The 26,396-nt window shown below is 42.4% G+C and overlaps 1 protein-coding gene across 2 annotated transcripts; it reads right to left on the reverse strand.

Moving 5' to 3' along the window:
- Positions 1–3,076: 3,076 nt before the first annotated feature.
- On the reverse strand, positions 3,077–26,118 carry LOC111950496 (rab GTPase-binding effector protein 1). Of its 2 annotated transcripts, none has more exons than XM_023968119.2 (19): positions 25,956–26,118; positions 18,344–18,472; positions 17,983–18,186; positions 17,410–17,573; positions 17,130–17,249; positions 14,796–14,931; positions 14,021–14,199; positions 13,672–13,779; positions 12,517–12,819; positions 12,266–12,418; positions 11,783–11,887; positions 11,380–11,496; positions 9,523–9,621; positions 8,989–9,129; positions 7,830–8,019; positions 5,724–5,779; positions 4,779–4,877; positions 4,343–4,459; positions 3,077–3,659 (listed from the first exon to the last, which is right to left on the reverse strand). In XM_023968119.2, exons 1-19 carry the CDS (start codon positions 25,999–26,001, stop codon positions 3,558–3,560), a joined length of 2,568 nt encoding a protein of 855 aa, XP_023823887.1. In that variant the 5' UTR covers positions 26,002–26,118; the 3' UTR covers positions 3,077–3,557. The 2 variants fall into 2 exon arrangements, with proteins under 2 accessions (XP_023823887.1, XP_023823885.1); XM_023968117.2 differs by having other exon boundaries at positions 4,728–4,877.
- Between the last annotated feature and the right edge of the window lie 278 nt (positions 26,119–26,396).

The following is a 26,396-nucleotide window of genomic DNA, read 5'->3' on the forward strand; positions in this document are numbered from 1 at the left end:
TCAGGTTGGAAAAAGTGCTTCGGTGTCGACTTAAACAAAAACCAGAAAGCATGCTGAAAATATTTAAACCCATCTGAGAAKTAACTAAATTAAATCTTGACAGTCAGGTACCTGGGCAATAAAAGTTGGGAAATGTTTATAAAAATGTAAATTCATTTATTGCAAGTAATAGTTTTCCATAGCAAACATCTTCAATCCTCGGTTGGAAGAGCTTTCTGAACAAGATGCATTTCGCATTTTAGTCACTAAGTATCTGGAACTCACAGGCTGTGCTGTCCAGTGTTTTTTTTATGGGTTCTACTAAGAGCCTTTTACAGGATTGCCCTCCAATGGTCCATTGTGTTTGAGGTACAGTCACACATTCCATAAAGTACAATTTGGTTTATTAGATATATACAGAAATGTACACAGTACTGTATATACATTTGCAAGAGGCCCTAGCAGAAGAGTCAAAGCATGCAAAAATAACTTTTTTGCAAAGATTCCTCCCACCATTATCAGAATGACTGTTCTGCAGGAAACATTACGCCACAGTGAAATCCTAAATTAAAACGTCTTAAATGAAAGCCACTGTCATTTTTCATTGGAATTTCAGTAACTGTAGGAGCGCAAGAAATGTGTTTATTCAAAGCCCAAATAAAGGGGTTGTTTGAGGACCTTAAAAGACAATTACACACAGCAGTACTATTCAAGGGAAGGGTAGACAAGTTATTCTATAGAAATGATAGAACCAAAAAGCCTTGTTAATGCTGACTGTTACGAATTCAATTTGAAATAGACAGATATTCAACTCCTTCTAAATGAATGGGGTACTGTGAACATGTCGTAGTGACTCGTGATTATCACTATAATGATASAGCTTTGATACTTAAAATACACATGTATTTGAACTCAGGTCTGAAGGGAATTCACAATATTACACAGAATCAATCATTTTACAAGCCATAAACATTCATTTCTTTCAGCGCAAGTTCATCTGGCTTCCTTACTCATATCCTCTCAAAACATAGCAAGATTCTGATAAACTCAAGACATTTACAGATGTATCCAATTGATACAGATGTAGTACATGCAAGTCAAAGATTCAATGAATCCTTAAAAATCACATTGTCGTATTATGTTCAGTGTTAAGGAAACATTTTCCTATAAGGATGATTGTTTTACAACAGTTAAAAGCAATAAATCATGCGGTCATGTCTAAACATTTTCCATAGAGCAACCCTAAGTGCTGTAAGCACTGCGGTCACCTCAGCCAATGAATGAAAACGCATTTTACCCACCACACACAATTAAATCCACAAACTGTTAAGTCCATCACTACCACCATTTAAATCCTTGCCTAGAGGTTCATTCCTTTAGAGAAATTAAAATGCAAATACTTCACGGTGCATTACGTGTTTCTAAAAGTCTGTATTAAGTAGATAATTCTAATGTGGAAAGTTTCTCCTCAAAGCCAACCATTCTCTTTCATGTGAACTGCCTGATGGGATTGCTTGAGTGACAAACCATATCGAAAATGTGCGTTATATTGGTGAACTTTTCTGATGCTAGAGACCTCTATTTTGTACAGCTCTTGCTATTAGTAATGATCATAGCCTTCATTGCCAAAACCATATTCATTCTGATTCAATAATTCCATCTCCTAGTGCCCACTTAGGGTTCAGTGATTATCTGTCAGGATGATTTGACAGTTCTGTCCAAGAAAAAGGTACATGAAACCAACACAGAAAAATATGACCGGATCTAATTTAACAGGAAGAGTACTCAACCAGTTCCATGGAAACCTAGTAAAACCTGACCATGAGTCAGATTTCACACTATTCATCATTTCCAATGAGACATGACACCTAGACTTAAAAAAGCTCAAATGAACCATTTTTATATTAATATCAAATCATTTCTGGGTAACAATAAGGTACCTTACTATAATAGATTTCCATTAAAATTGGTAAAAATTACTTTAGGAAAAACACTCAAGCAAGAATTTTGTTAGGACTGTCTGGCAGTGGAAAACTGAATACCAGCTGTAATTGACAGAGGTTTGCAACTCTTTCTTATTGGTCTATTGACCAATTTAACACATGCTGATGTCACTACAGAAAGCCAAAACCCCCGCCCATGCAAACCTGCTGATTAGAAGGTCCTGTGTAGATTGTATTTTCAACCAGCAACTATCAGGAAATAACACTTTTAACAGTGTTAGTTTCATCAGCTGTTGTACAATATGACATAAAAACAGGGTAGAAATCACATTTGACAGCACTGGGCCTTTAAGCAACTTCAGAATGTGCTCAAGAAGTTGTGCCAGAAACTCCATGACACTAGGGACAGTGTTGATGAATCAGGTAGTGTTCAATGTGGACAGACTTTACAAATGACATATCCTGGTCAAAGCCCCCTCATTTCAAAAGAGTATTTGTGGTGCAGCCAGAAACAAAACTATATGAGTGAAATATGAAATACATAGAAAAGGTAGAGACAAGAGTGCATTTTCTCAGCAAAAGAGGGATAAAAACCAGAGAGACTTTTCATCAATGAGTTACCATTAACATTCAGGCATGACACACTGAAAATGTAATCAAAGGAATATTGTCAACGGTGATCCCAGACCATGAAAAATCCACCCTTAAGAAGAATTAGTCAATTAGTTAGTTCTATGGATTATCCATTTCATTGAGATAGTCACCTGGAATGCCTTTCAATTAACAGGTGTGCCTTCAGTTGTACAACTGACTAGGTATCCCCCTTTCCCTTGTTAAAAGTTAATTTGTGGAATTTCATTCTTTCCTTAATGTGTTTGAGCCAATCAGTTGTGTTGTGACAAGGTAGGGGTGGTATACAGAAGATAGCCCTATTTGGAAAAAGACCAAGTCCATATTATGGCAAGAACAGCTCAAATAAGAAAAGAGAAATGACAGTCCATCATTACTTTAAGACATGAAGGTCAGTCAATTGGAAAATTGAGGTCTTCACTATTATTCTACAGTGTAGAAAAATAGTAAAAATAAAGAAAAACCCTTGCATGGAGCGAGAAAAGGAGATTAACAGTAAACATAAGGGGACAAGACTAAGAAACTAAGTGGGAGCGAGAACATTTTATTAACCACTTGCAGAAATTGTATGGATCCATTTGTTCCCTTTACCTGAAAGAGAAGTTGGAGATGAAAGTGCCTTAGAAGAAGACTACAAACTCCTCCTTTGGTTGGGCTAATATGGCCAGTCCAATGTCTACAGTAGAACCACAGGAAAGACAAGAATTGCCACTGCAGGAAACAGTCATTTAGTTATTTACAACCTCTTAGTAGTAGTGTTCACCTTCACTCCTGCCTTGTGTGCTTCAAATCCTATACAGAAAAGGCCTTTTCTCCTGTAATGATAGATTTTTGTCCTCCATCTTGGATTTAGACTTCATTTAAAAACACCCACATCCCTCCAGAATCCTTCCATTGGGTGGTAGAAGTGGGGGAGTGGCCTGGAAAGGTGGGAGAATGTCATTAGGCCAGTGAGATAGAGGGAAATGAGGGGCAGGAGGGAGAATGGAGTTTCAGCCAAGGGTATCATGTCTCTGGGAGCTGGCTGATGTCAGTCAAGTTGGTGTCGTTGAGGATGGCTCGGATACGGTCTAAAGAGTCAGCCTGTCTGATCTGCTCCAACTGGACCTGAGGGGGAAGAGTGAATTATTTATATTGAATTTACTAGATCTAGAAATACACATACAGCCATGTAGATGACGCACATCAGAGATACAGTAAAATAAGTCACTATCAAATAGTGTAATGAGCACTGATGAGGTGCTGTATATGGTTGAAAATAAAAGGAGAGCCGCACACTCTAGGAGCTCAGATGCAAAAATGTAATATCCAACGTTTCGACAACCAAGGTGTCTTCATGGTTGCCATGGTAAGAGGTGTACTATAAGAGTTGGAGTAATGTTGCCATAGTAACACCACTATCATGCGGACCCACCTATCAAGTGTAAGGTCAGACTATAGAAATAGAATGAATTCACTCTATTTCTATGGGTCAGACAAGGTACAGATCCATTTGTCAAAGAGAAAGGTATGGCTAAGATCTACATCACAAATGTTGATTGAATACTATTATGCATTTTACAAGCAAGTAAGTGTTCCTCCAATTTTAGGGGAAGGCATGCATTGCCTACCAATAGACAAAGCGGCACGGTCGTACATAACCTAGGACACATATTTTGGAGGCGCATTTTCTGCCCTATTGACCGGAATATATCTATGAATGTTAAACACCACCAACTGAAGAGTAAACACCGTTTGTGATCTCAGAGAGCCTAGTGGCCATGGTAACCCAGCAGCAGTACTGTCCATACCTGGAGTGTCTGGGAGAGCTTGACAAAGTCCCTCTGCACCTGCTCACTAACATCCAGCTCCGTCTGCAACCGTAGGGCTTTGTCCTTCTCATCCAACGCCTGAGCCTCAAGGGCCGTCTGTCACCACACACAGCACACTGAGTATCACTACCACTCGATGCTGAGACTCATCACAGATAGTTGAGAAAGGAACAGCAGCAGTGGCCAGTTGTAACATACAGGCCAGTGGAGTCTGCTGTGGGGAGGATGACTCATAATTGCTGGAACAGAGCCAATGGAATGGCATCAAACACACGGAAACGTGTTTGTGTATTTGACACCATTCCACCTATTCCGCGCCAGCCATTACCACAAGCCCGTCCTCCCCAATTAAAATGCCACCAACCTCCTGTGATACAGGCTGTCTGGTATGTCTGAGCAGTGAATGACCTCTGACCTTGGTTGTGGTGAGCTCTCTGAGCTGCTCCTCCAGACTGCTCTTCAGACCCTGGACACTCGCTAATGTCTTCCTCTTTTCTGCCAGGCTGCTCTCCAGCTGGGAAATGAGCACATCACAGTTATTATCAACTACTGGCACAAACAGTCTACTACCAAACTCAAAGTCATGATTTCACAGTCTGGGGAGGCTGTTTGATGTTGTTGGGACGATGTGTTGATAATGAAGGGGGCTGTGCCTTATTGGTAGGTTCTCCTCTGTGTCTTTCTCACTCAAACACCCACACACGGAGTGTCACCTCCTTCCATTACAACTGTTTGATTTTCAAATCCAAACGAGAGGTCTTAATCCCCCACGGGGGGAAAAAACGATCAATGTGTCAGCTCTTGATAAGAGCGGAATATGGAATTATAACAGCCTCCTGTCCAGACCAGTGGGACAGCTCCTCTCGCTGTTTCACGTGATCTGTGCGTCAGCTAGGCTAGACAGACTACGATGCAGAGCAAAACAATTAGGTTAAGCCAATGGTCTCCAACCCTGSTTCTGGTAGAGAGTTCGGTGCACAGGCCTTTGTTCCAGCTCAGTACTCAAACACCCAATTCAAGTAACCAACTAAACATCAAGACCTTGGTTAATTCAGGTGTGTACGTGCGAGGCTTGAGCAAAAGCCTGCACCCCCTGTAGCTCTCCGGAACAATGGTTGGTGAAAACTGATAACCTCATTAATTTACAACGGCTTTCACATAACACATTGGTGATGGTAAATAAATCATTCACACCTACATTTGTACATATTGTTCCATACATTTCAAACAGCAACTACTAATCTAACAAGCCAGTGGTTTAGGCCTTAGCTGGGATTACATTATTGAAGGTAGCCACTCAAGACAATCTGACTTCACATTCAGAGGCGTGACTCATGCAGTCCCCCTACAGTTCATGTACCTGTTCTTTCTCGGCTTTCACTCGCTGCAGCTCAGTTTTCAGACTGGATAATGACGCTGGGGAAAAGAAAAAACAGATACATAAAGTATCATTATGATGGTAATCAGAACGTCAACCCCAGACATGCGTTCTAGAATTCTAATGCAGGTCTTGGAAAATTAGTTGTCAATTCATGAATAATGCATCAGCGCTGTGTGGCTAGTCTTAAAGGGAGCGAATCTCCTCTGCCAAGGAGAGTGGTGTGTGTAGTGTGTGAGGTGTGTGTGTTTTACTAAGCATGCAAACAAAATACTCCATGCTATTAGACTGACACACAGAGCAATCAAGTGTTCATAACTTGGGCCAGAATTCAACAACTTTTCCGCACTTTAAGCAGTGTGTTTGATTAACATTTCTGAAGACAAAAATAAACAAAAAAGAAAGCTATGATGTTATGCCATATTAATGGTATTACATGGTTAGTCATAACCATGCTAACTTAGAAMATTGAAGTGAATGGCTATGACTGGACGATGCTAGCATATAACAGGTGCTATGTCATGTCCATAATCCTCTCATTCCCATACCAATCTGGCATACCACATTTTCAAAAACATTACTGCAGTGAGTGAGTTTCAGTGTCATACAGTCATTAATCCAACATGTACAGCATTAACACACAAACAGCCTAAAGAAGGTTCGTCAGACAGTGTGTTTCGTACCTTCCAAGATGTCTGAACAACAGTCACCAACCGAGAAAAAAGGAAAGGAGAAAAATGTTTGAGTACAAAGGAGAGGGGGGAAAAATCTTCAGAGAACGAGGCTTTGATGAAATTCAAAGGAAAAGACAGGCAATTTCATGGTGTAGAAGCCGAGTTCAGTTGCGCTGATGGGTTCAGTATGTGACCGTGAATCTGAACACTTGCTCAGCACATGTTTAATCCCTTAACTGTACTGTAATTTGTAGCGCTGAAACTACTGTAAGCCATACAAGTTTGAGCTGACGTCTAAGCATCATATTTAGCATATCTGGCTCTTATTAAATGCAACTCAAGATTCTTTATTGCTCATATTCACTCTGCACCAGCAGTTCCTCAACAGGTGTCCAGATAGCTCAACTCAGAGCAATAGATAAACATCTACAGATGAAATGTAAACTTTCGGTAAATCTGGCACATTAATCAATAGATATCTTGATTAATGAGCATGAGGATTATAGCACAACAAAGTGACAGTGTCTCACACAGTGGGTGAGAGACACTGTAGCTTGTAGGGCTCTCCAGGTCTCGTACCCACTGTGAAATRTTGTGGAGGATTGGTGATGATCTGGGGGTGCTGGAATCAGGCAGATTTGTCTTTGTGAAGGACGCATGAATCAAGCCACGTACAAGGTTGTCCTGAAAGAAAACCTGCTTCCTTCTGCTCTGACAATGTTCCCCAACTCTGAGGATTGGTTTTTCCAGCAGGACAATGCTCCATGCCACACAGCCAGGTCAATCAAGGTGTGGATGGAGGACCACCACATCAAGTCCCTGTCATGGCCAGCCCAATCTCCAGACCTGAACCCCATTGAAAACCTCTGGAATGTGATCAAGAGGACGATGGATGGTGACGAGCCATCAAACAAAGCCGAGCTGCATGATTTTTTGTGCCAGGGGTGGCATAAAGTCATCCAACATCAATGTGAAAGACGTGGAGATCGTGCCAAGACGCATGAAAACTGTGATTGGAATAACCCAGATTTTTGCCAAATATAGATTTCTGAACTACAGGTTAAAACATTAGTATTGTTGTTTAAAAATGAATATGAACTTTATTTTCTTTGCATTATTCAAGGTCTGACAACACTGCATCTTCGTTATTTTGACCAGTTGTCATTTTCTGCAAATAAATGCTCTAAATGACAATATTTTTCTTTTGAATTTGGGAGAAATGTTGTCAGTAGTTTATAGAATAAAACTATAATTTAAAATTTTCCCCAAACACATACCTACAAATAGTAAAACCAGAAAAACAAATAATTTTGCAGTGGTCTCTTAATCTTTCCCAGAGCTATATGTCAAATATACATCTATGGTTCTCATCTATCCTTGTGTCAAGCCTAAGGAATGGGAAGGTGAGCCTCACCTATCTCCTCCTTGCAGCCATCTATCTCCAGCTGTAGTGTGTCCTCCAGGTTCTCTTTGAAGCACTGCTCTGCCTGGAGCTGCTCCTTCAGGAACAGGATCTCCGCCTTCAGCTTCTCTTCCAGGTGGTCTGCAGCCGTGCGCACCACAACTATGTCCTCCCGCAACTGCAGCACCAGGGCTTGTAGTTCCTAGAGGGGAGCAGAAATAGTTGCACGTACCAATTTAAGTGAGTCACAATGGGTATATGAATGGTGAAAGAAGTACCTGATGGACATGTAAATAGCTCGATGGTGTGAACCAGACGGCCGTCTGCTTCTGGGGACCATGCACGTGGAGATGTGTATGGTGACTTACTCATACATTTCAGACCCAGTTGTTCCATCCCTTTCATACTGTTACTATCAGTTCTTCCAAGATTTTTGTTTTCTTCATTTACTCCAATGTATTCCTATTTCAATCCCTCATTTAATTTTTTWAWTTTTTTTTATTGAATACTGATATATGGAAGGAAAAGACGCCAATAACCATTATGGTGGTTACGAGAGTTTAGATACTGCATTTTCATCAAGTTTTGGATTCACTCTAAAGACTTGTTCATGTTAAAGCAGTCAACAAGTACACTATAGAATCTTTAACACCCTGAAGGGCCCTAGTATGTTCTCCCTGCCAGTTCATTAACCAGTCAGTGAAATAGTACCTGGTCAGTCAAGGTGATGGTTTCAGTTCTGAACGACAGATTCTGTGCAGGTCTGCTAACATTACTAGATCTTTACAATTCCAGGTGTTCTGTTTTTTACAACATTAACATGACATAACACTATCATTTGTGCAGAATCTATGTATTTGGAACATAAAGTCTTAGAACATGACTTGACTAAATCTAGGAATAAAATACATATCACCTTATCCCCCTTGCATTTAAATGTGGAATATGACTGATGTTTTCATCTTTGTCAATGCCATGTAAGCACGGGGGAAAAAATGAAGAGCCTGGATGGTCCTTGCAATGAACTCTTGTTTATTATTCAGATGTCAAGAGACATTCTTCTGTAAATCTATGAATTAGTGTGAAAAAAAGAAGGGGGCTCTCCTTTAGACTATTGAGATGCGCCTGAGAGCAATTCTCAAAATGGTGGCTGTGAATGATTGTCTCGTACTTGCACCATGGTGGGTAGTTTGAAGTCCTCCTGCTGCTGGAGAGATAAGTGGAGTCTGTGTTTGCCTGTTAGGCTGTCGTTGTCCCTCTGCAGTCTGCTCAGTTCCTCAGCAACCTGCTCCCTGGACTGCATCAGCACAGCCTGATTATGGCAAAAACAGCACTCCGTCAAATCATGTGGCACCATCCTGTTTCCTCCTGGTGATTCAATGTACTGTAAAATGGAACTGCCGGACACAGACTGAAGGACAGAGACTACAAGTGTGATTAGCGGTCAAGCGTCTACTATCAGGCAGAACATTCCATAACATTTCCACTAGCTCTCTCTTCAGCAAGATAAACATCCTTCTTAATTACAGCAAGAAGCTGGTTGAATCACTAAATCAAAAAAGGCACACGCAGCGATGGAATGTTCAAATGCTTTTGCTGCTAACTTTATTTACACWGGCCTTCTGGCACAGACGGACACTATTGAGACACCGGAGGCCCAAACAGAGGCTGTATTGAGAGGCTGTAGCAGAGAAGTGCTGCTCACCATCTGTTCCTGTGTGTTCCGCTTGGCCTGACTGAAGGCCTCTTGTAGTGTTTTAAGCAGTGACTCGGACTCCTGGACTCTCTGCATGAGAGCAGCGACCTGGGACAAAGCAAGAAATACACATACTCCAGAGGATAACTGAACATACAATCTACAGAAAAAGAATGACGTATCCTGATTTATCCACATTCCAACCGTAAGCATTGTACAGTCGTGGCCAAAAGTTGAGAATGACACAAATATTAATTTTCAAAGTCTGCTGCCTCAGTTTGTATGATGGCAATTTGCATATACTCCAGAATGTTATGAAGAGTGATCAGATGAATTGCAAAGTCCCTCTTTGCCATGCAAATGAACTGAATCCCCCCCAAAAACATTTCCACTGCATTTCAGCCCTGCCACAAAAGGACCAGCTGACATCATGTCAGTGATTCTCTCGTTAAACACAGTGTGAGTGTTGATGAGCACAAGGCTGGAGATCACTCTGTCATGCTGATTGAGTTTAATAACAGACTGGAAGCTTCAAAAGGAGGGTGGTGCTTGGAATCATGTTCTTCCTCTGTCAACATGGTTACCTGCAAGGAAACATGTGCCGTCAACATTGCTTTGCACAAAAAGGGCTTCACAGGCAAGGATATTGCTGCCAGTAAGACTGCACCTAAATCAACCATTTATCGGATCATCAAGAACTTCAAGGAGAGCGGTTTAATTGTTGTGAAGGCTTCAGGGCGCCAAGAAAGTCCAGCAAGCGCCAGGACCGTCTCCTAAAGTTGATTCAGCTGCGGGATCGGGCACCACCAGTACAGAGCTTGCTCAGGAATGCAGCAGGCAGGTGTGAGTGCATCTGCACACACAGTGAGGTGAAGACTTTTGGAGGATGGCCTGGTGTCAAGAAGGGCAGCAAAGAAGCCACTTCTCTCCAGGAAAAACATCAGGGACAGACTGATATTCTGCAAAAGGTACAGGGGTAAAGTCATTTTCTCTGATGAATCCCCTTTCTGATTGTTTGGGGCATCGGAAAAAAGCTTGTCCGGAGAAGACAAGGTGAGCGCTACCATCAGCCTGTGTCATGCCAACAGTAAAGCATCCTGAGACCATTCATGTGTGGGTTGTTCTCAGCCAAGGAGTGGGCTCACTCACAATTTTGCCTAAGAACACAGCCATGAATAAAAGAATGGTACCAACCCATCCTCCGAGAGCAACTTCTCCCAACCATCCAGGAACAGTTTGGTGACTATCAATGCCTTTTCCAGCATAATGGAGCACCTTGTCATAAGGCAAAAGTGATAACTAAGTGGCTCGGGGAACAAAACATCGATATTTTGGGTCCATGGCCAGGAAACTCCCCAGACCTTAATCCCATTGAGAACTTGGTCAATCCTCAAGAGGCAGGTGGACAAACAAAAACCCACAAATTCTGACAAACTCCAAGCATTGATTATGCAAGAATGGGCTGCCATCAGTCAGGATGTGACCCAGAAGTTAATTGACAGCATGCCAGGGCGGATTGCAGAGGTCTTGAAAAAGAAGGGCCAACACTGGAAATATTGACTCTTTGCATCAACTTCATGTAATTGTCAATAAAAGCCTTTGACACTTATGAAATGCTTGTAATTATACTTCAGTATTCCATAGTAACACCTGACAAAAATATCTAAAGACACTGAAGCAGCAAACTTTGTGGAAATTAATATTTGTGTCATTCTCAAAACTTTTGGCCACGACTGTACATTCTTTGAAGATTAAAAATAACTCCTCAAACAACAAAAGAGCTAAGCATAAAGATTACCTGACGCTTTACTATCCTTGACACTTTTTGGACTCTGAAGTGTGTTAATGTGTGTAAGGAGGACAGACCTTTGCAGTGGTTTCCTCGTTGCCCTGTTTCACAGAGTCCTCCAACTCCTGTTTTTCACTCATGGTTCTCTCCAGCTGGTCGTTGGCCTGCCGCAGCATCACCTGGAGCTTCTTTACCTGAGAGACCAGATACAGAGACAAATGAATGAGAACGATTGGCACCAGCTAACTTGCACTTTTTCTTTCCCCCCATTAATTTAGGATTCTTGTGGTCAGATTTCTAATGCATGTAGCTTAGTGGGAGCCACACATATGACATGGAATACAGAAAGACTAAATATCACTAAAGATGACTTTGATCTTGGGAGGAACTTTCCCTTTAAGTATCCTTGACATAGGTGTATACATCACAGAAATTTAAACTGTAATAGAGTGTCACAGGGAATGAGAGACAGGGCGTTACCTGATCGCGTGTCTCTGCCTCCTGGCCCTGGATGACCTGCAGCTGTTTTTCGTAGTTAGAGCACATGTCACACCGCCGTCCCAACTTCCTTCCTGCGTTCTTCACCTAGTGACAGACAGACAAGAATGAAGTTAGGAGGAATACCACATGGTAAATACAAAATATTTATATAGAAACCCCAGGCTGTCTATGTGTGCAGACTAAACTAAACTCTAAATTAGCAGTGTAAAGAATGTTTACTTTATTCTACTGTACCATTTCAACACCTAGGCTACATTGTATTTTCCTAATAGTAACAAATACAGTACTTGGTACTAAATTATACTTATTGGTGCTTTTGAACCAAAGTAGTTAAGGGATTACAAGCCAACAACGGTTACCATGTAAACAACGTATAGCGGACAATATTGTACTGAAAAACAAAGCCCAACAAAAACATCAAACAATTTAAATGAACCAAAACACTGTATGAAACTGTCTGACCTCTTGCTGCAGCAGGTTCCACTCCTGGTCACTGACCAGGCGGTAGCCTGACGGGGTCAGGAAGGTGGTGTCGTGGGCGTGGGAGATGCTGGACATCAGCGAGGCCGTCTCCTCCTGCTCCGGCGTCATGGCCTTTATAGCCTTCTCCTGGTCCTGGATCATAACAAATCATTATTTAAAACTGCATTTAAAAAGATCGATCGTTTTACAGACACAATACATGAAAGTCTAATAAAAGGTTGATTTAAGACCTTGGTGAGCAGGAAGTGGCCGGCCGTCAGCTGGATGGAGCTGACCGATAGCGTGTCCCCAAAGCCCGCCAGGCCCTCGGGGGCCCCGCAGTCCGCCCCCACCAGGGGTCCGAAGTCGGACTCGTCTAGGTGGCTGGCCGACTTGGCCTTATGGTTGTAGCCCCCCAYGCCCTGGAGACTAGGAGAGGAACCCAGGCTGTCTGTGGACTGGACCCTCCGAAGGCCGTCTTTGTAGAGGTCCATAGGGCCCCCTGCCACCAGGTCAGAGTCTAAGGAGTGCATGGAGCCGTGGGCACTGTGGGGCTGGAGTAGAGAAGAGGGAGGGAGGGAATGGTTGTAATGATCAGAAGTAGATGAGTAGCACTTCAGGCTGCGTTCACAGTCAGCCCATTCAGATCTTTTGCCAATTATTTACATATCCGATCTTTTCCCTAATGTGTAAAGAGCAAAAAAAACACATGGAATTTAATCTTTTGACTTCCCATTTATACCACCTCCACATGTGGATCTGAATCCTGATACAAACCCAATCCTCCATATGCAACCTGTCTGATATATTTTTTCCACGCGTTACCATGACAACCAGTAACAGGAAATAAGCATTGCATCTGTGTGAATGTGCAAATCTAATATGGGTCACATGTAAAACAGTGCGAGTCAGAAAATAKAAATTGATATAGAAAGAAAATCAGATTTGGGTTCTTTGGGTGGCTGTATAAACACAGCCTCAGACACTCAGAATGACAGAGAACGAAAGAAAGAAAATGGGTGGGGATGTGCTTTGGTTGTGAGTGCGATGTCAAAACTGGAAATGAGAAGTACATTGTCAGAGAATAGTGCTTTGAACAAAATCACATGCTTTAGACCAATTTCTGGAATACTTATGTTAGTGTCATTAAAGAAATTCTCCAAGACATTTAAGGAGATGGCATTTCAGACCACAATTGACCATGCTTGTCACAGCGGATTAGGTGGAGAGGTTACCTTATACATTCAACGAGACCCAAAGTCATTGTAAAGATGTGGAGTTACAATGTCCAGATTTTATGGCCATTTCATATTCAATATGAACTGAAGAGATGTTTTAAAGAGAGAAGATCGCGTGTGTCTGAGGCATGTGCTCTCTGTAAGGTGTTGGTGACATCATATCCATACCTCTTCAATACTGAGCCCAAGGAATGAGTCTTCTAAAGGTTCGGTTTCTGTCCTGTCTTCCTCGTTCTGCTCCTTGGCCTGGCTGATCCTTTCCTTCTCATCCTCCTCCTTGGGGAAACAAACACAATGTCAATAAATGGACTACACTTTGACAGGGTATTCTAGCCTTTTTAACTGACTGGCATTCCCATAAGAGCACATGCACACACAATATCACGTCAAATTGTCTGTCATTACACTGTCAGTATTTACTCTATTCCTCATAAATTGTCTGATTCAATCTTGCACGGCAAGACACACACCAGGCCACTAACCCCCCCACACCCATTCTGACTCCAGGTGTGCGTACCTGGTCCCTCTTCTTGATCTCCTCCACCTGCCGGAGCTGCTCAGAAGAGAGCACGTTCTCGATCCTCTGCATGTCCCTCATCAGCAGCCTCTGGGACTCCAGGAACTGGTCGTTGGCCCGCTGCCAAGTGTGCTTCAGCTGGTTGTGCTGCTGCCGCTCCAGCTCCAAGAGGTGACACACTGACCATGGAAGAAGAAACATGACAGATATATATATATAGAGAGAGATAAAAAAAAWTAAAAAAAGGGACAATACTGTGCTGTACTTCTGTATTGAAATGTCTTACATCTCTTATCCTTATGTTTGACAGTATAAGAATATTTGAAAGATAAATACACAACGCAGAGACAGAGGACAAGAGGTCAATAGAGTACGAGAGACAGAAGACTAAAAGTCAATAGAGTACTAACGATTAATGGAAATAGTGTTTTTTCTGTAATAGGGGATTAATGGGAGGAATTTGTCTACAGTGAGCCTGAAATAGGATACTTGTTATTTGGCCATTGGCCCAGTTTTATTGCAAGGAATTCTAATTGGTCAACCACAGGCTAGGGCTGGGTTATAAAACTACATGCTGTCCCTTTGTTCTGTGGGGAGAATCACTGGAGAGCATCACTGAGGACAGGGGAGAATGACCATCTACATCCAAACATGATTCGTCCTATTTGAATAAACCTATTTTCCTCCCCCTGATTTGCTTTGGGGTCTGTGTTATTAAAGAATAGCATCAACTGCTAACAGCTTGCTTAAAAAGAAAGCTTTACGAGTGTGTCACCTTCGTGGAGCTCTTTTCGTAGTTTCTCTGCGTCCTCCTGAAGGACTGACTTCTGAGTGTTGAGCACCGCCACGTACATCTCCAGGTCTGTGCGGCAGGATTTCTCTGCTTCCAGGACATGATTGAGCTCCTTTACCTTCAGAATGAAAACAAGTAATTTATCAGTAACTCAAATGACATACACTGCTCCAAAAAATAAAGGGAACACTAAAATAACACATCCTAGATCTGAATGAATGAAATATTCTTATTAAATACTTTTTTCTTTACATAGTTGAATGTGCTGACAACAAAATCACACAAAAATGATCAATGTAAATCAAATTTATCAACCCATGGAGGTCTGGATTTGGAGTCACACTCAAAATTAAAGTGGAAAACCACACTACAGGCTGATCCAACTTTGATGTAATGTCCTTAAAACAATCAAATGGAGGCTCAGTAGTGTGTGTGGCCTCCACGTGCCTGTATGACCTCCCTACAACGCCTGGGCATGCTCCTGATGAGGTGGCAGATGGTCTCCTGAGGGATCTCCTCCCAGACCTGGACTAAAGCATCCGCCAACTCCTGGACAGTCTGTGGTGCAACGTTGGTGGATGGAGCGAGACATGATGTCCCAGATGTGCTCAATTCGATTCAGGTCTGGGGAACGGGCGGGCCAGTCCATAGCATCAATGCCTTCCTCTTGCAGGAACTGCTGACACACTCCAGCCACATGAGGTCTAGCATTATCTTGCATTAGGAGGAACCAGGGCCAACCGCACCAGCATATGGTCTCACAAGGGGTCTGAGGATCTCATCTCGGTACCTAATGGCAGTCAGGTTACCTCTGGCGAGCACATGGAGGGCTGTGCGGCCCCCCAAAGAAATGCCACCCCACGACTGACCCACCGCCAAACCGGTCATGCTGGAGGATGTTGCAGGCAGCAGAACGTTCTCCACGGCATCTCCAGACTCTGTCACGTCTGTCACATGTGCTCAGTGTGAACCTGCTTTCATCTGTGAAGAGCACAGGGCGCCAGTGGCGAATTTGCCAATCTTGGTGTTCTCTGGCAAATGCCAAACGTCCTGCACGGTGTTGGGCTGTAAGCACAACCCCCACCTGTGGACGCCGGGCCCTCATACCACCCATGGAGTCTGTTTTGACCGTTTGAGCAGACACATGCACATTTGTGGCCTGCTGGAGGTCATTTTGCAGGGCTCTGGCAGTCGCCACCTGCTCCTCCTTGCACAAAGGCGGAAGTAGCGGTCCTGCTGCTGGGTTGTTGCCCTCCTACGGCCTCCTCCACGTCTCCTGATGTACTGGCCTGTCTCCTGGTAGCGCCTCCATGCTCTGGACACTACGCTGACAGACACAGCAAACCTTCTTGCACAGCTCGACATTGATGTGCCATCCTGGATGAGCTGCACTACCTGAGCCACTTGTGTGGGTTGTAGACTCCGTCTCATGCTACCACTAGAGTGAAAGCACCGCCAGCATTCAAAAGTGACCAAAACATCAGCCAGGAAAGCATAGGAACTGAGAAGTGGTCTGTGGTCACCACCTGCAGAACCACTCCTTTATTGGGGGTGTCTTGCTAATTGCCTATAATTTCCACCTTTTGTCTATTCCATTTGCACAACAGCATGTGAAATTTATTTTCAATCAGTGTTGCTTCCTAAGTGGACAGTTTGATTTCACAGAAGTGTGATTGACTTGGAGTTACATTGTGTTGTTTAAGTGTTCCCTTTATTTTTCTGAGCAGTGTAGTTAAACTGAAAGACATTTTTAGGAAGTATTTCTTCCACTGTATCACTTCAGACAGTTTTGCCTAGATTATTTGTCTGTAAATGTCATAAATAATGATCCTAAATTCATGTTCCTCTGCAAATGGTCTAGATTAGGGGTCAGCAAAAGGCGGCCTGCGTGCCAAAACCGGCCCGCAAGGGATATTTAAAAAAAAATAAATGTTTTGGGCAAATTTTTTAAATAATAAATCACCAGGAATTCAGCAAAAAATGTGTTTAATTTAGGAAATCTGTTCCCAAGAGACGCATGTGATCGTGTCTCATTGTAATTCAAAGTATGAAATTGTCATTTTCAAATACAAATCTCTTTTTAGGCTTAGTTYTGGTCGATTTGCAGTGTACAAATTATAATTAGGTTCCGGCCCCCTGACCATCCACTCCGTCAAATCGACCCGCGGCTGAATCTAGCCTACCCCAGTCTAGATATAACCCATACTGCAATTGACATCTTGGATGGATAAGATTGTTTTGTTAATAAAATAATCATGGAGATCTTGTCTGTGTTGTAAAAGTCTTTGTTTTCCTTTCCAGACTCTTTTGACTAACCTTCGAGGCCTCCAGCTCCTTCACCCTGTCCTCTGCCACAGTCAGTTTGACTTTCAGAGCTGCTATCTCCTTCTCCATAGGCATTACCACTGACCGTAGCTTCTCTGCATCTTCCTGGGCCTGGGGGAAAACACATTCAAATTCTCTTCAAGGCTTCTCTATGGAGATTTTTTGTTTTTATTAAATTGATTGAATTGCAATGGAATTGACCCCAACACTGATGAAAGGATTAATGTACTTTGATGATCTCCCCCCCCCCCCCGGTGTGAAACCAGCCAACCTTCTTCATGTCGTTCTCCAGGTTCTCCTCCTCCTGGCCGCCCTCAGAGAGGCGGTGTCTCAGCTCGCCCATCTCCCTCTCCACCACCTCCCTGTACTGGTTCCATTGGGCACGCTCCTGCTCAAGGCGCTGGTGGAACTGCACCTCATACTCACGCACTGTGTCTGAGGGGGGAGGGGAGATAACACAACACAGTACCAGTCAATGTGCTCATAACTGATCCTCAGTGTAAAGAGTAGCAGTAGATTTTCAAATCAGTCTCATTACTGTATACCTACTCAACTCAATTTAACAAATTGATCCCCAGGGATCAAATAAACTGCTGACAATTTTTTATTCTATGTTCATTTCTGCGTGTCAAGCTAAGATGCTACATCATCCAGGCTGTAACAGAAGCATGGCAATGACATGGGATCAAAATGACTGCCATTCATGCAGGCCTAGTCTAGAGGAAATGTTACATGGGTTATTTACAGCTACTGGAATCGTTCCAACAGAGTCACCAACTAGATACTGAATGGCAAAATTAGGGCCAGGAGGCGGCAATATATAGAGTTAGCCTAGCTACAGTACCTTTCATGATGGCCTGTAGGGAGGCCACCTCCTCCTGCCACTGTCCCTTGACCTGGTCAATGGCCTCCTGCTTGGTGCTCTCTGACACAGTGGCCACCGCCTTGATGTTCTCCATGTCAGCTTGGGCCTGTTCCAGCTGGGCCTGTACACGACTCAGCTCCGACTGGGCCCCCTCCAGAGACGCTGCCTGGCACTTCAGTTCCTCTGGGAGGAAAGAGAGGAACGGTGAGGAAAATATAGGAGGTAACCCATGATAAGGTTGGATATGTTCCAGGAGACCAGGCTCCATATTCATGAAGCTAACTACACAAGTTTACCATTAGCAACATGGCATAATGCAGACAGCAGGTTGAACAGTCACCTTCTTTGGACAGGTAGAGCTCTTTGAACTTGGCCCGTTTCTGGTTGAACTCAGACTCCAGTTGCTGTTTGCGCTTGACAAACTCAGCTCTCTCCTGCTCCAGGGCTGCCACTCGCTGCTGGAGCACCGCTAAGGGAAAGGACAAAACAAGAACACTAAAGAAACTTCCAGAAAAAAAAGTATAATAGGTATGTCTACACACTGCAATACAACCAGCCTGAAAGCAGTGATTTAATTTATTTAAAGGGAACATTTAAAAGGCACTCGCACATCTGAGCTATCTTTGTTGCAGGTGCATGGTAACAGTTGAATAAGATGAGAAAAAAAAGAATAAAACCTGCACTGTTATTGATAGTATCACTGCTCTTTAATAAGCTTTACGTATCGGCCTCAAGGCCTTCGTAAGAGCTTTTGCGAGTGGCAATCCATAACTACATTTTTGGTATTGCCAAGGCAGGACTGAGTGGGAGGGTCACTTGGTCTTCACTTCAACAATCCCTGTTGGTGTTGTTTATAATACAATAAATGGAGGTCTAACTGGTGGACAGATTTTTATTTAACCAGGTAGGCCAGTTGAGAACAAGTTCTCATTTACAACTGCGYCCTGGCCAAGATAAAGCAAAGCAGTGTGACAAACAGAGTTACACATGGAATAAATAAATGTACAGTCAATAACACAATAGAAAAGTCTATATACAGTGTGTGCAAATGAAGTAAGAGTATAAATAGGCCGTAGTGGCGAAATATTTACAATTTCGCAAATAAACACTGGAGTGATAGATGTGCAGAAGATGATTGCACAAGTAGAGATACTGGGGTGCAAAGGAGCAAAAATATATATATATAAATAAAATAAATAACAATATGGGAATGAGGTAGCTGGATGGGCTATTTACAGATGGGCTATGTACAGGTTCAATGATCTGTAAGTTGCTCTGATAGCTGATGCTTAAAGTTAGTGAGGGAGATATGAGTCTCTAGCTTCAGTTATTTCTGCAATTCGTTCCAGTCATTTGTAGCAGAGAACTGGAAGGAAAGGCAGCCAAAGGAGGAATTATCTTTAGGGGTGACCAGTGAAATGTACAGTTGAAGTCGGAAGTTTACATACACCTTAGCCAAATACATTTAAACTCAATTTCACAATTCCTGACATTTAATCCTAGTAAAATTTCCCTGTCTTAGGTCAGTTAGGATCACCACTTTATTTTAAGAATGTGAAATGTCAGAATAATAGTAGAGCTGAAATAGTTTACATACACTTAATTAGTATTTGGTAGCACTGCCTTTAAATTGTTTCACTTGGCTCAAACGTTTTGGGTAGCCTTCCACATGCTTCCCACAATAAGTTGGGTGAATTTTGGCCCATTCCTCCTGACAGAGCTGGTGTAACTGAGTCAGGTTTGTAGGCCTCCTTYCTCGCACACGCTTTTTCAGTTCTGCCCACAAATGTTCTATAGGATTGAGGTCAGGGCTTTGTGATGGCCACTCCAATACCTTGACTTTGTTGTCCRTAAGCCATTTTGCCACAACTTTGGAAGTATGCTTGGGGTCATTGTCCATTTGGAAGACCCATTTGCGACCAAGCTTTAACTTCCTGACTGATGTCTTGAGATGTTGCTTCAATATATCCACATAATTTTCCTACCTCATGAWGCCATCTATTTTGTGAAGTGCACCAGTCCRTCATGCAGCAAAGCACACCCCACAACATGATGCTTCCACCCCCGTGCTTCACGGTTGGGATGGTGTTATTTGGCTTGCAACATCCCTTTTTCCTCCAAACATAACGGTGGTCATTATGGCCAAACAGTTCTATTTTTGTTTCATCAGACAAGAGGACATTTCTCCAAAAAGTACAATCTTTGTCCCCATGTGCAGTTGAAAACCGTAGTCTGGCTTTTTTATGGCGGTTTTGGAGCAGTGGCTTCTTCCTTGCTGAGCTGCCTTTCAGGTTGTGTCGATATATGACTCGTTTCACTGTGGATATATATACTTTTGTACCTGTTTCCTCCAGCATCTTCACAATGTCCTTGGCTGTTGTTCTGGGATTGATTTGCACTTTTCACACCAAAGTACATTCATCTCTAGGAGACAGAACGCGTCTCCTTCCTGAGCGGTATGACGGCTGCGTGGTCCCATGGTGTTTATACTTGCGTACAATTGTTTGTACAGATGAACATGGTACCTTCAGGTGTTTGGAAATTGCTCCAAAGGATTTACACCTCCAATTGACTCAAATGATGTCAATTAGCTTAACAGAAGCTTCTAAAGCCAWAAAATAATTTTCTGGAATTTTTCAAGCGGTTTAAAAAGGCACAGTCAACTTACTGTATATAAACTTATGACCCACTAGAACTGTGATACAGTGAATTATAAGTGAAATAATCTGTCTGTAAACAATTGTAGGAAACATTACTTGTGTCATGAACACAGTAGGTGTCCTAACAGACTTGCCAAAACTATAGTTTGTTAACAATATATTTGTGGAGTGGTTTAAAAATGAGTTTTAATGACTCCAACATAAGTGTATGTAAACTTCCGACTTCAACTGTACCTGCTGGAGCGTGTGCTACGGGTGGGTGCTGCTATGCTGACCAGTGAGCTGACGTAAGGCGGGGCTTTACCTAGCAAAGACTTATAGATGACCTGGAGCCAGTGGGTTTGGTGACAAATATGAAGCAAGGGCCAGCCAACGAGAGCATACAGGTCGCAGTGGTGGGTAGTATATGGGGCTTTGGTGACAAAACGGATGGCACTGTGATAGCAAATTGGATGCAGTCTGAGTAGAGTGTTGGAGGTTATTTTGTAAATGACATCGCCGAAGTCAAGGATCAGTAGGATAGTCAGGATAGTCAGAAGGGCCAGAAGTATACAGAATGGTGTCGTCTGCGTAAAGGTGGATCAGAGAATCACCAGCCGCAAGAGCGGCATCATTGATCTACACAGAGAAAAGAGTCGGCCCGAGAATTGAACCCTGTGGCACCCCCATAGAGACTGCCAGAGGTCCGGACAACAGGCCCGTCCGATTTGACACACTGAACTAGTAGTTGGTGAACCAGGTGAGGCAGTCATTTGAGAAACCAAGGCTTTTGAGTCTGCCGATAAGAATGCGGTGATTGACAGAGCTGAAAGCCTTGGCCAGGTCGATGAATACGGCTGCACAGTATAGTCTTTTGTTGATGGCAATTATGATATTATTTAGGACCTTGAGCATGGCTGAGGTGCACCCATGACCAGCTCGGAAACAAATCAATCTCGCTAATTGTAGCCAATCCAAAAGGACAATACCTATGCCGTTCAAAATACCAAGCAGCATTCTAGGGCTAGAATCAAATTAGTATTTAATGACTGTATTAGCATAGTGACTGTGTAAGCAAGAGGTTTGACCAGAAAGACATGCCCAAATGAACTAAACAAAGACTTTGACATAGGCCTGATCATCAACAAACTCCAGGGGGTTTCCAAGTTGGTAAAATATTCAACTTCATTACATATAAAACAGCATAAGTTGCCTGATATCCCTTGTGTCCAACATAATGGTTATATAAATAACACAGTAATATAATGTACTTTTTAGAGTCAATCTCCAGCTCAAAAAGTACACTAGTTGCCAGTTCCAGTTCCAGTGATTMGTGGTTTTTGGCCTACTCTGGGATACTCTCTCCACTAGCTTTAGGCTACATACTGTACAGCTTTTCCCATTCAAATAAAAATGTATTTGTCACATGCGCCGAATACAATGGGTGTAGACTTTACATTGAAATGCTTGTTATGAGGCCTTCCCAATGGTGCAGAGTTAAAAGACAAATAGAAACACAAGAGGAATAAAATAGACAAGAATTAAGCTACATGCAGGGAGTACCAGTACCATAACACTGTGCTGGGGTATTTGAGGTAGCTATGTACATAATGTCAGGGTCAAGTGACTAGGCATCAGGATAGATAATAGTAAGAGTAAAATAAAGAATAGAGTGGCAGCATAAGATGAGTGTGAATGTGTCTGCATGTGTGTATGCGTGTGTGTGTCTGTACAGTAGTGTATGTAAATGTGTATAAACAGAATATAGTCTTGTGAGTGTGCATAGAATCAGTACAAGATAAGGTCAATGCAGATTGTCCAGGTAACCATTTAATTAACTATTTAGTAGTCTTATGGCTTGGGGTAGAAGCCGTCTCGGAGCCTGTTGGTTCGAAAGCCGATGCTCCAGTACCGTTTGCCGGACAGTAGCAGAGAGAACAGTCTATGGCATGGGTGGCTGAAGTCTTTCGCAATTTTTCAGGCCTTCCTGACACCGCCTGATATAGAGGTCCTGGATGGCAGGGAGCGCCGCCCCAGTGATGTACTGGGCCGTCCGCACAACCCTCTGTAGCGCTTTGCGGTCGAGGGAGGTGCATTTGCCATACTAAGCGGTAAAATCGTCAGATCAGTGTTGCCTTTTGCAAAGCCTGTCTTTAGTCTAGAGGTCGACCGATTATGATTTTTCAACGCCGATACCGATTATTGGAGGACCAAAAAAAGCCGATAGATTAATCGGACGATTTTTTTATTTTATTTGTAATGATGACAATTACAACAATACTGAATGAACACTTATTTTAACTTAATATAATACATCAATGAAATCAATTTAGCCTCAAATAAATAATGAAACATGTTCAATTTGGTTTAAATAATGCAAAAACAAAGTGTTGGAGAAGAAAGTTAAAGTGCAATATGTGCCATGTAAGAAAGCTAATGTTTAAGTTCCTTGCTCAGAACATGAGAACATATCAAAGCTGGTGGTTCCTTTTAACACGAGTCTTCAATATTCCCAGGTAAGAAGTTTTAGGTTGTAGTTTATTATAGGAATTATAGGACTATTTCTCTCTATACGATTTGTATTTCATATAACTTTGACTTGCWTGTTCTTATAGGCACTTTAGTATTGCCAGTGTAACAGTATAGCTTCCATCCCTCTCCTCTCCGCTACCTGGGCTCGAACCAGGAACACATCGACAACAGCCACCCTCGAAGCAACGTTACCCATGCAGAGCAAGGGGAATAACTACTCCAAGTCTCAGAGCGAGTGACGTTTGAAACGCTATTAGCGCGCACCCCGCTAACTAGCTAGCCATTTCACATCGGTTACACTAGCCTAATCTCGGGAGTTGATAGGCTTGAAGTCATAAACAGCGCAATGCTTGAAGCATTTCGAAGAGCTGCTGGCAAAACGCACTAAAGTGCTGTTTGAATGAATGCTTACGAGCCTGCTGCTGCCTACCATCGCTCAGTCAGACTGCTCTATCAAATCATAGACTTAATTATAACATAATAAACACACAGAAATACGAGCATTAGGTCATTAATATGGTCGAATCCGGAAACTCGAAAACAAAATGTTTATTCTTTCAGTGAAATACGGAACCGTTCCATATTTTATCTAACGGGTGGCATCCATAAGTCTAAATATTCCTGTTACATTGCACAACCTTCAATGTTAGGTCATAATTACGTAAAATTCTGGCAAATTAGTTCGCAATGAGCCAGGCGGCCCAAACTATTGAATATACCCTGACTCTGCGTGCAATGAACGCAAGAGAAGTGACACAATTTCACCTGGGTAAATTGCCTGCTAACCTGGATTTCTTTTAGCTAAATATGCAGGTTTAAAAATATATACTTCTGTGTATTGATTTTAAGAAAGGCGTTTATGGTTAGGTACACGTTGGAGCAACGAGTCATTTTTCGCGAGTGCGCTAGATAAACTAGTAATATCATCAACCATGTGTAGTTATAACTAGTGATTATGATTGATAATTTTTTTATAAGATAGGTTTTATGCTAGCTAGCAACTTACGTTGGCTTCCTACGGCATTCGCGTAAAAGGCGGGCTACTCGTGAGGCAGGTGGTTAGAGCGTTGGACTAGTTAACCGTAAGGTTGCAAGATTGAATCCCTGAGCTGACAATGTAAAAATCTGCCTCTGAACAAGGCAGTTAACCCACCGTTCCTAGGCCGTCATTGAAAATAAGAATGTGTTCTTAACTGACTTGCCTAGTTAAATAAAGGTGTAAAAAAATATATAATAATAATAAAAATCTGCAAAATTGGCGTCCAAAATGACCGATTGTTATGAAAACTTGAAATCGGCCCTAATTAATCGGTCATTCCGATGAATCGTTCGACCTCTACTTTAGTCAATTAAGTTTGTTATTGCACTCATTTAGCACCTGGTGAATGTAGCCTCATTAATAATAATAATAGTATTTTATATAGCACTTTTCATTAGAAGTAGAATCTCAAAGTCGCTATAAAAACAGAGGTGTGAAAATGTCAGCTTGTGCATATTGCAGAGCATGACATATTTCAGAGTGGGATGACATCAGTAACAGAACAACCATTGCCACAACTCATCATCTCCATTGAAAGATCTGGTGTAGATAGTTTGACAAAATCGGCAAGAATCCTGTAAATTGAATTCAGTCATAGGCTGAATTTATCAAGACATTTTGGCCAACAATGTATCTGTGTGGCTACTACTAGCAAACTAGCTAGAGTCTGAAACTCAAAATTGGTCCATGTCCCCTGCTAGCTCTCGAAAACCCTTCTCCGTGTACATTGGCCCGCATTTGGCTCCATGTTAACTACAAATTCAGACATGGTCTTTTAACATGTAGAAAAGTCAATCCTCAAACTGTTTTTTTAAACATATGCCCCTTATCTTTCATATCAGCGAGAAATATTTAAAATGTTAAAAAAATTAAACACTTACTGTAGCCGTTTTGCACAGATCAACAAGTTGTGTGTGTGCCGGCACACTTCCTCCCCAGTTTCTTCCATAATCAAACGTTGTTAAAGAAAAATTCCACCCGAAAACGATATTTTGCTATTTGTTTCGTTAGTCCATTGTTGACATAGGAACACTAACCCTAACAAAAAGGTGTGTAGTAATTTAACATTTTGTTTTTTGAAAATTATTTCTCACTGCGTTTCCAAAAACTTACCGCAAGCGATGTGCGTTAAAACCGTTTAGAGCAAGGGTCGGGCTCTAATGAAAACTCCCCCGGGCAATAGGAGCTAAAGCAGTTAGCATCTATGAATGGGATAGTCCCCTGTTAGTTAGAGTAGACAAAAGCTATGCAGCTAACTACATTTAGCAAACATGGGGATGGAAAACTAACGTTAGCTAAATGTTAGAATATTAATGTTTCAATAAACACTGTTTTCGAAAACGTTTGATACTTGTACAAATGTGACTGGAAAGGGATAATGCTGGCAGTTTCCACTGCGTCGATGGTCTCGCCTACTGTCAAGGGCTTCAAAACAACAATGACAGGTATAGTGGTAGCTAACTAGCTAGTTAGTTAACATCAACACCGTTCGACTAGCTAGCTAGCGCCATGATGGGTGCATTTATTTTCCAACAACGTATGGAAATCTAGTTTGGGGCCTCTGTAGCTCGCTATGTTTGAATATATCCAGCATTGAGAACATTGAAATAATGTCCAGGGAGAGGGAGTGACACGTCGGGTGATGGTGCTTGCTGAGCCCGATGATTCACAGGCCGTTTAATTATCTGGATTAGCTCGAGACTATACCACATAAAGACTACCAAAAAATAACAAATCTTTACCGTCATGCTGGGGCTGCCGGGCGGATCCCGAGGCCTGGTCGGCCATGGTTTCCAGGGGATGGAATTGCAATAACCGGCGCGGTGTTGGAGGAAAGCTAGCTAGCTAGGCGTGTCCAAGAAAACAGCCTGCTTGAAGCGCTTGCTACATGGAAGACAACGTCATTGGGGGAAGCAGCTCATTGCGCATGTGTGAACACTACCACATAAATATCGGGGGTTTCCACTAGTTACCACAGTCACAAATGGCTACATCCCAGATTATCCATTATATTGACTAGATACTCTAGTGGCCGCTCTAACAACGAAATTGCATTTATTAAAAAATGGAAGGCAGTCGGTAGGAGGCAAGATCAGGTGGGATGGATCATGAGGGCAGATACGCGTGTGAACGACACACAATGGTTTCCACTAGTTACCACAGCCACAAAATGAACATTTGGC

Source organism: Salvelinus sp. IW2-2015, linkage group LG23 (assembly GCF_002910315.2).
Source record: "Salvelinus sp. IW2-2015 linkage group LG23, ASM291031v2, whole genome shotgun sequence".
Taxonomy (NCBI): Eukaryota; Metazoa; Chordata; class Actinopteri; order Salmoniformes; family Salmonidae; genus Salvelinus; species Salvelinus sp. IW2-2015.